The sequence below is a fragment of the Monoraphidium neglectum genome (assembly GCF_000611645.1).
Source record: "Monoraphidium neglectum strain SAG 48.87 unplaced genomic scaffold scaffold00407, whole genome shotgun sequence".
Lineage (NCBI taxonomy): Eukaryota > Viridiplantae > Chlorophyta > Chlorophyceae > Sphaeropleales > Selenastraceae > Monoraphidium > Monoraphidium neglectum.
The window spans coordinates 15437-27266 of record NW_014013221.1 but is presented as its reverse complement, the minus strand read 5'-3'; the positions used below and the strand labels follow the sequence as shown (position 1 = coordinate 27266).

The 11830-nt window shown below is 63.4% G+C and overlaps 2 protein-coding genes across 2 annotated transcripts in view; both read right to left on the bottom strand.

Moving 5' to 3' along the window:
• Positions 1-216: 216 nt before the first annotated feature.
• On the bottom strand, positions 217-8220 carry MNEG_3293 (glycogen operon protein GlgX; the record flags this gene model as incomplete). The annotated part of the gene is made up of 16 exons (XM_014048232.1): positions 217-297; positions 580-680; positions 1036-1141; positions 1518-1598; positions 2059-2136; positions 2389-2436; positions 2679-2759; positions 3100-3240; positions 3626-3751; positions 4159-4298; positions 4547-4676; positions 5032-5200; positions 6958-7158; positions 7390-7511; positions 7775-7879; positions 8131-8220. The coding sequence occupies 16 exons, from the start codon at positions 8218-8220 to the stop codon at positions 217-219; spliced, it is 1800 nt and encodes a 599-aa protein (XP_013903686.1).
• Positions 8221-11359: 3139 nt separating this feature from the next.
• MNEG_3292 (Nodulation receptor kinase) overlaps positions 11360-11830 on the bottom strand; it is a gene marked incomplete at both ends in the record, with an annotated part of 8913 nt that continues 8442 nt past the window's right edge. Inside the window, one exon of the mRNA XM_014048231.1 lies at positions 11360-11668. Within this exon, the coding sequence (XP_013903685.1) occupies positions 11360-11668 (309 nt within the window). The remainder of the gene's footprint in view (positions 11669-11830) is intronic.

The following is an 11830-nucleotide window of genomic DNA, read 5'->3' as shown; positions in this document are numbered from 1 at the left end:
GGGGGGGGGGGGATCGGACAAGTGCACGCAATCACAGGCGAGCACCTGCCTGAAGAATGCAGAGGACTGGCTATGGCAGAGGCCAGCTGATGGGCTGACTTGAGGGATGGGCATGAAAGTGATCACAACCTGTGTCCGGTCGCAGGCAATGGGTTGCCCTGCAGGGCGCAGTGACTCAGGGACAGCGGGTAGCAGGAAGGGTGGCGCGGCAGGAGCTCACTTCTGCGGGTGCCACGCGCTGTGCGCGCGCGTCATGATGGACGCCAGGTCAAACCTGAAGCCATCGACGTGGTACTCCTGGTGGAGTTGAGAATTTACAGGTTGTGGCAGTTTACAGGTTGTGGCGCATGGATCAGCGGGGGCTGCGTGGGTGCGAGCACGCCTGATGACAGGCGCAAGCTGCGTGGGTGCGAGCACGCCTGATGACAGGCGCGAGCCCTCCATGAGGGGTACACGAGCAGCTGTGCACAGCTTGCATCATGCCCGCAAGTGCCTGCAGAAACCCAAGTTTGACCAGAGTTTGACCAGCAGTTGACCGGGACAAAAGCTCTTCTTTGACCAGTCAAACCTCCCGCTCACCAGGACCCAGTAGCGCAGGCAGTCCACAATGAAGTCGCGCACCACGGGGTGGTTGCAGTTGAGGGTGTTGCCGCAGCCGCTGTAGTTGTAGTACTCGCCGCCTGGGGTTGAGGTCGTCGTGTTGCGCACCGGCGGGCGGGCAGGTGATGTCATGGTGATGTCACGCGCTGGCAGAGCCAGAGGTGACCCTTGGTGCGAACCCAAAAGAACGCCAAAGAATACCAAACCCCTGGGGCTGCATGCAGCGCACCGCATCCTGAGCAACGAACGCAATCAGCCTTGAAGCGGGCCCGGCTGCACAATACAATAATAGACACTCATGCCCCCAACCCCCCACACGCATATGCACCCACAATGTCTCTGCACACCATAGACACACACGAACACACACTCCAGGAACAGTACGCAAACACGCCCTCACATGCTGACTCAGCAAAACCCCCCACAGCCTCCCACCTGGAGCCAGCATGTAGTACACGCGGTTGTCCAGGCCCCTCATGCTGATGGTGGGGCCGGCCTCGTTGCCCTCAGCCGTGTGGTTGAAAACCACGTCAAGAATCACCTGGGGCGGAGGGCAGAGCAGCGCGCGGGTGCCGCCTTGGTTTGGGTAGGTCGACGCTGGTGTGCATGCTATGATCAGAGGCAGGTGTGGTGGGTGGCCCGATGTGATGCTATGCCACGGGGCAGCGCTTCCGCCGCGGTCGGCCGCTGCGATATGCGATTGATCACGCAAGGATGCGGACGAAGGGGCGCTCGTGCTTTACGCGCGCGCCTCAGACCAAAGCACGTGGCCCAGACCCCAACCTGTTGAACTTGTCATGCTCACGCCTCTCAGTCTACGCACTAGTACTTGTCCCTCTTGTTCACAGCACATTAACGGAATTCAAAACGGTTTATGTATGATGGGTGAAACCCCGAGTTTCAACCCTGGCTCTCACCTCGATGCCCCTCTTGTGAGCCTCCCGCACCATCGTCTTGAACTCACGCCGCAGCGCCTCACCGTCCGCGCCGTTGGCCACCTGGGTACGCGTGCAGCATTGCCGCCGAGACGGGGTGATATATGTGCCAAGGGTGGCTGTGTGTCAGAGGCCGTTGACAAATGCAGCTTTTGGTGCAGCCGTTGATGGGGTGGCTGGGGCCGCCGTGTGCATGATCTGAAGACGGAATGATCTGAAGACGGAATGACATGAAGACGGCAAGATCTGAAGGTGGACGAGCAGCGGGGCCCCACCTTGGCGCAGGGGCTGGGGTGACAGCTGACAGGGGCCTCGTGGTCGCCGCAGGCCCCCCCTGCCAGCTGCCCTTTGGTCCCGGCAAAGCAGATCAGACAGCTCAATGACAGCCCGCGCCCTGCAAGCTTAGGGGCCCCTGAGCACTCTCGAACTTTAGAACACCGCTGCCCACACTTGACACGCGCCCCTCAGGAAAGCGAAAACATGTGAACCCGTTTTCAATGGGGGGCGTGCCGAGAGTTCTCACCGCGAAGCTGTAGCGGCTCATGGGTGAGAAGAACCCGACAGTTGAGTAACCCCAGAAGTTGTAGCGATAGGAATTCTCCTGAGGTGACGGGATTGAGCATTTGGAGGAGGGAGAGATGCATCCCGAGCGTGAGCTGCACGAATGTTGAGTCAGTTGCCGCGTGTCTGTGCGGATCGAGGGCAGGGAAATTGAAGCAAGAACCGACGTGCTGGCGGCTTGCTGCTTGACACTCAAAACGAGAGGGGGGGGGATGCCAACAGCAGCTTTGCTCGACCCAGGTGTTGTTCAGTCCCGTCCCCCCCCCTCTACCACCCCCAAACAAAGACACACCTGTCCAGGGATGGGGCTGTAGTACTCGAGCTCATTGAATTCAAACACCTGGCAGCGGCAGCAGCAGGATGCGGAGTGGACTGTTTGCATAGTCCGCTTCACAGTTAGGATTCACGCGTACCAGGTTCATCCAACACAAGCCCTCGGTCCGCCGCCAATGCAGCGCTTCCTCGTCGCAACCCGTTCCCGGCCCCGATCCCTCCCATCAATGCTGCACTCGGCGCCCCTGTGGCGCCGCACCCGAGTGGCGCCGCACCCCAGTGGCGCCGCACCCCACCCCTCCAACCCACCGGCAGCAGCTCTATGGCGTTAACCCCGAGCCGCTTTATGTAATCCAGCTTCTCAACCAAACCCAGGTAGGTGCCCGGGGCCTGGGCAGGACGCGGAAACAATGAGGCAAGGGGCAGGCACGCCGAGGGTGTCGCTGCTGATGAGGGGGTGGGGCCGCCGAGGCCCGCGCAACAGGCCTCCCAGAGGACCGCGGCGACGCCATGTGCTGCGGTGGCGAGCCTGGCAGTGGGGCGGGCCAGCCTGCAGCAGGGCGCAGGCCACTGCTGCTGGGCAGACCGACGACGCGCAAACTCGGCAGCGGCGTCCAGGAGCCTGTGCCGATTCATGCCCCTCACCGCGGCGTCTGCCACCCAGCGACCCATCAAGAGCGCATGGGCATGGGCAGCCCCCTGCCTCCCCAAGATCGCGTTGGACACCAACCTCGACGCCGCTGGAGGGGTGCTGCGTGAAACCTCGGACGTGCATCTCGTAGATCACCAGGTCCTCCATGGGCAGCCCCAGGGGCCGGTCCCCCTGCCAGTCAAAGCCGTCGCCGCCGGGGCTCGGCAGGTACGCCGCCATCTGGGAAATGGGGGAGCAGGAGTTGATGATAAGGTTGGATCGAGCTTTGGAGGATGTGTGTCCTTGATGGGGGCTGAGTGGATAGTGAGGATGGGGTGTGCAGGCGGGTGGGCAGGTGGGTGACGACGGCCGAAATTGTGGAGGAGATGAAACGAGAGAGGGAGGGAGCAAAGGGTTGAGTCAAGGGCAGCCACGTTTGCAGGTGCACGGGACACAACGCAGCAGGCTGCTGCAGGAGCTGTGCGCACCAAACACCAATTTCGAGTCACCAGCCTGCAATGCCTCTGCGCTTCACTTAGACCTCGACAAACATTGATTAAAAGCAGCAGCAAATCGATCACAGCATCAGCATCACGCAAGCGCGCGCAAGGCGCGCGCGCCCTACCTGCGGCCACGTCTGCGCCAGCCCCAGGACATTGGGGTCAGTGTAGTCCAGCTCCCGCGGCCCCAGGGCGCCGTAGCGGCGGCGCGACAGGATGGCGCGCGCGTAGGGGTCCAGCACCACCTCCACCTGGGACAGGGGGGGAAATGAGCATTCGTGAGTCGGGCTGGTTTGGGTTGGGGCGGGGCCCAGGGGTTGTGGGCGGCGGGGCATCGGGGCGTTGGGGGGTGGGTTGATGCGTTGTGCAATGTGCAGACCTTGACGACCATCCAAGGGGTGTGGGGGGAGGAGTGGCTTGGATTGAGGGCAAAACCCCTTGCACGGGTCACATCAGCAACATGCTTATCAAAGCAAGAAGGTTTCCGTTTTGCTGGTGTGCTCCAATCGAGATATTGGGCAACTTCTCTCTGTGTGCGCCTGACAACGGCCAGCCCTCCCCCAAGCCTCCCCCTCCCCATCGCCGAGCAGCACCCCTGGTCCGCCTGCTCAACGCCGACGGCAGGCGGACACGTGCAAATGTAACGCCCGCCACCCACCTCGTCGCAGCGGTGTCCGACAGCCGCGGGGTCGTGGGTGCCGTCCTCAGCGCGGCTCTTGTCCTGGTTGCGGCCCCTGACGCGGAACCCGTAGAGCAGGGAGGGGTCGAGCCGCGGCAGCATCACGTGCCACACGTCGCCTGGCGCGGAAGATGGGAGGCCGCGGCGCGCGGAGGCCGCAGGGAGGCGCAGGGTGTGTGCAAAAGGTTACCGCAGTGTCGAGGTCGGGAGGGGAGGTTGTGAAGCCAGCTGCGGTGTGCGGGGCGGGTGCAAGCTTGCAGGCGCCAGTCAGTTCGTTCAAAACGCTGCATCAACCCGGTGCAAACCGCGTGTGCCGCTGTCCCATATGGGGCTGCAATGCGCTGCGGCCTTGCGATGCGGCGCGCACCCGTCCGGTTGGCCAGGGGGTCGAGGGGCAGCTCGTAGGTCGCACGGCCCGCGGCCAGGTCTTGCTCGGTGAACAGCACCAGGCTGACGCCCTGGGCCGCGGATGAGAAGACAGCAAAGTTGTAGGCATCCTGGGGGTGGAGGGGGTGCAGGGGGTCGCAGGAGTGTAAGATTGTTGGGGGGTTGGGGTTGGGTGGGTGCGGAGGGGGTGGTGCTGGACCGAAGGGATTCCGAGCGGTCCCAGCTACTATGCGGCTGCCTGGCGCCCCCGCTCCCGCTGCCGATTGCCACATATACCACTAATCAAGGAGAGACACCCATGCGAACGGCAGGCGCGCCGTGGCGTGGGCGCGCGTCGCGCTCGCGGCTCCCCGGCCTCGGGGCGATGTCGCGGGGATGGGCTCCGATGTTTGAGAGGCCGAGGGTACGGCGCCGTGCCGAATTTCAGCCGCTGCTGAGGCCCTGCCGGCCCGCGGAGCCCCTCACCAATTCTTTGTCATAGGTGGCACCCAGCGGCTCGGCCTTGCCGCGCAGCGGGGCGCCGTAGGCGGGGCCTGCCGCGCCGCCCGGCACGGGCAGCAGCGAGGGCGACGCCAGCGGCGTGCGCCGCGGCGTTGTCGCAGTGACGGGCACCGCCACCGCCTGGGCCGTGGCACTGCATGATGTACGCAGAGCACTCAACGGCCTGCAGCAGCCAGGGTAGGCGCATTAGTGAGCGCGATGCAGAATCAAACGCTCCACACCTGCTCCCGCAGCAAACAGGAGCCCGCTGCTCACCTCCGCGCCGATGCACCGATATACTTGTATGGTAAAACGGCGATCGAGTCCCGTTTGAGGGCCCGAAGGCCCTGCTGAGTGGCGATGCTCATTGCGCACACCCCCGAGGTCACCCCTCCACCGCTGCGCCGTTTCTACGCCTGCTGTGACCAGTATGCGGTTAATTCAGTATTCTACAATCGGATGACGGCCACCGATAGCAAATGGCTGAAGCCCAGATCCCTTTTCTCAAAGTGCAAGAAAGCACGGGGTGCTTTGTCAGTCCTTGGAAGTTCTTCGAGGTACTGAAGGACCTCTAGAGACACCATGCGCAATCGTGGCACACCATGAACATGCATTGGAGCATCCCGCCGCAGCGAGCAGTTGCTGCCTCTGATAGTGATGCCGCATTCGACGCGCATGCTCCATCCTCGCTTGTCCCGAGGTGCTCACACGTCATAGAGAGTGCATTCTAGAACGCTCAGACTCTGCGCGGCACGCCCTGATTTCTCGCTGGCCACGTTTGGACGGGTCAACCATGGATTCATGCAGGCGTTCCTGCAGATGCCCTCTCAGAGACTGCCCGCACACCAAGTCAAATGGAAGTGAGTGAAAAGCGCTCGGGGGCTGGGGATGAACACCATCCTAGGACTGGGTGCACACTCACTTTTGATTTGCCGCCGTGATCAACCGTCAGCATGGCTGCACTGGCCAGGCCCGCGCGTCTTCGGGCCCCCTAGCAACGCACGACGGTTCCAAGCGCACACTGATCTTGCCTGCATGTTACAGCCCGATAAAGCACCGTGCTCCCACGATCATCGATGTTGCCGCCGCCTTGCCGCACTCCCTATGACATGAACTCGGCGCCTGGCCCCAGAGCCCGCGTCCCTCGCTGCAAGCTGAGCAGGATGTCGGGGTTGGAAAGGAGCACGCCTGTGACGTCACAACTGGGCATCAGCCTGCACAGGCGACGCGGCCAAAACGAGGCGGCCAGCGCCGATAAAGGGTGCGGGCCTCGGCTGAAGGGGCATGTTGGGGGCTCTAGGGCTGTGCCGGTCGGCAGGTGGTCTGGCAATCGGCAAGGGCGCTCGTGAGCGGGACAGGGGCGGTCCGCGACTGCAACTGTTCGGCACCTGTGCGTCTGCCACGCCTTGTCACCACAAACTGAGTCCCCTGTTGCTGGTCAGCTTGTCGGCAAGCCCTGGGTCTCGCAGCAGCACCGCCGCCGCGTCAGGGCCGGGCAGCAGCCTTCGGCGGCGCGCGGTAGGCAGCGCCGACGGCAGACGGGCACGCAGAGGTCAGGGGCGGCAATTCGTCATACCGGCTGTTGAAACGTCCAGTGGGGCCCGCTGCGGGCTGATGCCAGGCTGCCCTAGGAACACGCCGTGCGCTGCGGGCACGCTGCTTTGGAGAGGGCCTGAGCCGTGGGCACGCAGCAGCACCCCGCCCCTCTCCACCCCTCTTCAACCCACTCCATCCCCTCAAGCCCATGCTTGCCCCTGCGCAACGCACATAGCCACTCGCCTTCACAAGAGAAGTCACACACACACAAGAGAAGTTACACACACATACTTACACTCTTGCGCCCGCAGACACACACATACACAATCACAAACACAAACACACGGATGCATACTTGCAATCTCACGAGCGCACCTCTGCAGCTCTGACAGCAGCTCCTCCAGGTCCTCCACCAGCAGCAGGGGCTGCCGCGTCACCAGCGCGTCAACCACGCTGCTGCAGGCGCTGCCTTCAGCGCCGCCGCCGCGGCCATGGCCGCCAATGGCGCTGCCGCCCTCTGCAGTGCATGCGCAGGGGCTGTCAGCGCTGCCGTGAGTGCTGCCTGGGTCTGGATACCTGCCGTTTATGGAGGGGACATCGGTTTTTGGGTTTTGACTGGCGGCGCACGGGGAGGGTCAAGAGGGAGAGGGGCGAAAGCAACGTGCTGCATTGAGGTTGATACGGAGGAGGGAACCGGATGCTTTGATTCTGCCTGTTTGCAGGCTCAAGCGTGCAAGTGCACACATGCACATGCACACCGCGTCGAGAACACACACTGATTTACACTGCAACCCCGGGGCTGCGCACCTTGCCAGCAGCTGCTGCCTAGCCGCAGGGATGCGCGAGAACTCCTCCTCGCTCAGCAGCGAGGGGCGGCTGCCCAGCAGCTGCCCGAGGTCCGCCTGAGGGAACCACAACCTCAGCTGCACCTGCGCTGGAGGGGAGGGGTTCGCGGGGTGGGCACAAGCACACATTGCCCTCGCGCCAAGCTCTTGTTGCCTTCAAATCGCCTGCAGCAATCTGCCTGCGCGAAATGCCCGTCAACATGGAATGTGTCACACTCCCCTATAGGAGGAGTCACTCAACAATTGTCTCACAGCTTCACCAAACAATTGCATGCAGACATGACCTGATGGGCTAAGGTGCACAAACCGCCGGCTCGCTGCCTAGTGTGATGCATAATCCGACCCACCAGCTTCTTTGCGACTGCCCCGACATCCCCCGCCAGCTCAGCCAGCAGGTCGGCCCGCAACAGCAGCAGGCGGCCCCGCAGGGTGGGGAGCAGGTTGCCCAGGGCCTGGTTTGCAATGCAGGGCAGGGCAGCAGGGACGGCGGTTCAGTGCTGGCTGCGTGTGTGGCGAGGGCAAGGCGCCCCGGGCTGGTGTCTGGCACTGGCTGCGCCCGTTTTTGCGGTGCTGCGCCAAGACCGAGGCATAGGAAGGGCGCCTGCGTGGGCGCGAGCAGCAGCGGTGCAAGCCGCCAGGCACGGGGAGCTCAGCCGGCCGGCGCTGCGGTGCGGGGCGGCGGGTGGAAGGCGGGCGGGCGCACCTGAAGCCTGTCCGCAAGCTCCTCGTCGCTGAGGCCGCCGCAGCGCTCCGCGACCGCGCGGGCGACCAGCGCCTCCCTGAGCACGCGCATCACGTTGAGAAGGGATTGCAGGTGCCGTCCTTTTCCTTTCAGGTCTTTCGGCCGCGGCGTGCAGCACTCGCATGCTGCCTGTCCAGCGAACTTTCGTGCCAACTCAACTGTAGCTTGCTGGTTCCCGCAAAGGCTGACTTTTGTTCACACCCCGCTGCACCCATGGCCTCCCCACACCTTGCGCCCTGCCACAGCCCTATGCTCTCCTCCTTCACAACCCTCCCCATCAGCGCCCAAGGGGCGCTGCCCGCGTCCGCGCCAGCGCCGCCGCTTGCGCGCGCACGGCGCCTGCCGCGCTCCGTTCCGCTCTCGCTGCCGGGGTCGGCCCTGACGACCACACCAGGCATGGCCCTGTGCCGCCTGGAGGGCCAGCGCTGCATGTCGTGCCGCTCGCGTGCATGGCCACCTGCAGTCGCAAACGCCGCATTCGCCGCCAAATAGCGTGCCTGTGCTAGTGCTTGCTCTATGCTCCCGCAGCGGCCGAGGCGACATGCGCCATGTGCCAGCCTAGGCGCCATGGCGCAATGCATGTAAAATTGATCCTTCCTCTTAGTGATGTAGAGTCTCAGAGCTCACGCACTGAATGCGGTTCCACCCCGCAGATCAGCAGTCATGGGTGAGTACTACGGTACTACGCGAAGCTACACGTGCTGCGGTGTTTATTGCTTGAAGCAACGACGTGCTGTATACAGCATTTCAAGTACACACCGGGACTCGACGTCGATGGCGTCACCTGAACGTCACCAGATATGACCCACTGCGGTCACCTGCGCAGGCCTCGCTTTACACAGTGATGGACCACTTTAGAACCTGATGAACGAGACGGCTAATATGATCAGAGGGCACCAGTGTAGAGGCTCTCACTGGCAGCTGGAAATGGCAAGCCCCGACCCGCTCCCCCATGTCAAAAGAGAAGGACGGTCCTGCCTTGGGGTGGCGCGATGTCGCGTACCAGTACCAGGCCCTTCTTCTTCTGGTGTTGTAATGGGACACTGCCGCCAATGTTCACGTTGCTCCGCTCTGTTAGTCGCCAGTTGTCAACATTCTCTGGTGGATCATGCCCCTTTCAGAGGGCCACCCTGAATACACTGCCTGCCGAGCAGAAGTGCACGCCGCTAGTCCGGCGAAAGTCTGACAGTGGGAAAGCATGAGAGAAATCGGCATAGATTGGTTCGCTGCGGCCAGGTGTTGGCCGTGACATCCGTGAATCATGTCGGTCTGCCTCAGCCACGTGTGTTTTTGGTCTGTATTTCCTTTTCACCCCTGGCCCCAAGGCTGACAGGGTTGGCGAGGGATGTGTAACCGTGGGGGCCAAGGCTGCTACAGTGTGGGGCCATGTTGGAACCGCTGTCGAGGCAGAAGCTGTTAATTCACACGCACCAGGCTGTTCATTTGATCCCGACCAACCTGAGCATGTGCTGCCACCGGATGGCAGCCACGTGCGAGACATACATTGACGTCGTTTGGCCCGATTCTGCTGGCTGGTTATTACCCGGGTGCGGGTCGGCGATTGGTGGAGGGGTACTGACAGCAGAGCGCAAGCGGTGCTTGTACGGGGTGTGCTGCATTGCACAATGCTTGGCAATTTGCTTGGAGGAGCTCAACTTGTGCATGCTCCTTGGCAGCGCCCCGAGTCCCGCAGCCTCGCCCGGCCACTCGGCGGCGCGGGCAATTGTGGATCGAGGTTGGGCGGTTGAGCAGCGATGGGCAACAGCAAGCTGGTGTGCGCTTTCCACACGATCACGGGGGGTAGCTCACTGCTGCAAACAGCACGATGCAGCCAGGCTTGTTGCGCGTGTCGCGGCCGACACCGCGATGCTACTCAAAAGCCAATCCGTTTCTTGAGACGACGGGAGAATTTGGACAGTCAGCTAAAACCAGCTCACGCGAGCGATGCAACCATCCGCAATTTGTCAGTCAGCCTGGGGAGTCAAGGGTGCTCCCACCCTCGCTGCCAGCTGGTGGGCGCCGGGAGATTGTAAGTAATGCACTAGCGTTGCGGCAACTGGAAGGAGCGCGGGGTGTGACGCAGATACATCTGACCAGAACAAACTGGGAGGCGGCGAGCATGTTTGTGTGTGCGTGCAGCAGCCAAACGAAACGATTTCAGCTGCGTGTGAAACGTCAGGCGTACGAGGCGGATTCCAATTCACTGGTGTGCAGGCAGACACCAGCTCTGTGACGCCGCCACTGCACCGCACACGTCACAGCTCCTAATGGTGACCAACAACCCTGCACAAGCGCGCGTCATTGTGTGTTTCCGGGCTCAAGCCCGGTGCGTGCAGGCACACTCATAAGTTTGGCAACTTATGGCGGGTCCAGCCAGCAGGCTCCTGTTCGTGTGCACGAGCGGCTAGCGGCTGGCTGGGCGTTGCCAAGGGTAGGGGGTTGGGGTGGACGGGCTAGAGCAAAAAGGCGAAAGCGTCGCTGGATCCACGATTGTCTCACCAAAACATTTCCGGCGCTTGGAAAAGTGCCGGCAACACTGTGTCGGACATGCAGGCGTGCGCTGCACGGGCTGCGCCGAGCTGGGCGCAGGCGGGGCGAGGTCCCACAATACACTTGGCATGCGGGCCTGGTCCGCTGCCGGTCAGCATTCGTGGACGCGGGCCCGTGAAAGCCAGCTCGCACGTTTGCTAAGCTGCCGGCAGCCCATCAGTCCTCACTCGCTCGACCACCGACTGAGATTCACATGCCAAAGGGGGGCGCTGGGCGCGCCAGGCTGGCAGGCCGGGGCCGCCGCAGCTCGCTCGCACAAGCAGCTGCTGGCCAAGCAGCGGCGTGCTGCAGAGGCCTGGCAGGCCTGCAAAGGTGGGTGCGGGATCCGACACCAGCAGAAACACGAGTGCTGATCCTGGCCAGCCGGCTGCATTGATGCCCAAAGGTGGCAGTGCGTGTACTGCGGAAGCTCTGCGGGCGCGGCAACCCGCCTGAGCTGTCTGTGGTGGGGGTAAGTGCAGTGCCCCGTCTGGTTTGCCATGGGAAATGGGGTATGTACATGCGGCGCACCGCCCTCGGATCGCGCGATAAGGCGATGCGCATTTGCAGCTCGCGGCAACAGCAAGATCTCTACCAATGTGCCATCACCCGCCGGCGCCGCACACGGGGCTGCTGCGGCGGCAAACCAGCCACAAATCATTCACGGGTGCGCGAAATGGACCCTCCTCGCCGCCGAGGGGTGCACCACGGGCGACTCGACGCCTGCCGCCACCACTCCCAACCCGCGCTCGGCGCCGCTTTTCGTGCTGCCGCCGCCGACCAGCGCCCCGGCAGGCAGCCCGGCGTCAGCGCGCCCCGTCCCCACCAGCGAGGCGGGGTGCGCGCCGCTGCTGCCGGTGCTGCTGCTGGCCCCGTGCTCTTCTGCGTCCCGAGCTTCTAGCCACTGGAGCTCGTGGCCGGCCGCAGCCGCCGCCAGTGGGACCCCGCCGGCACCGCTGGATGGAAGATCCTGGGGCGAGATCGAGGCAACCGAGATCCCGGCAGACGAAGGGATGGCAAACAGGCCGCCTGGCAGCGGCCGCGGCGGGCCCACGGCGAGCATCAGGGGCAGGCGCAGCGGCGAGCATGGCGCGGGCGCTCGGAGCTCGCTGACTGGTGGGATCCCTGGGAG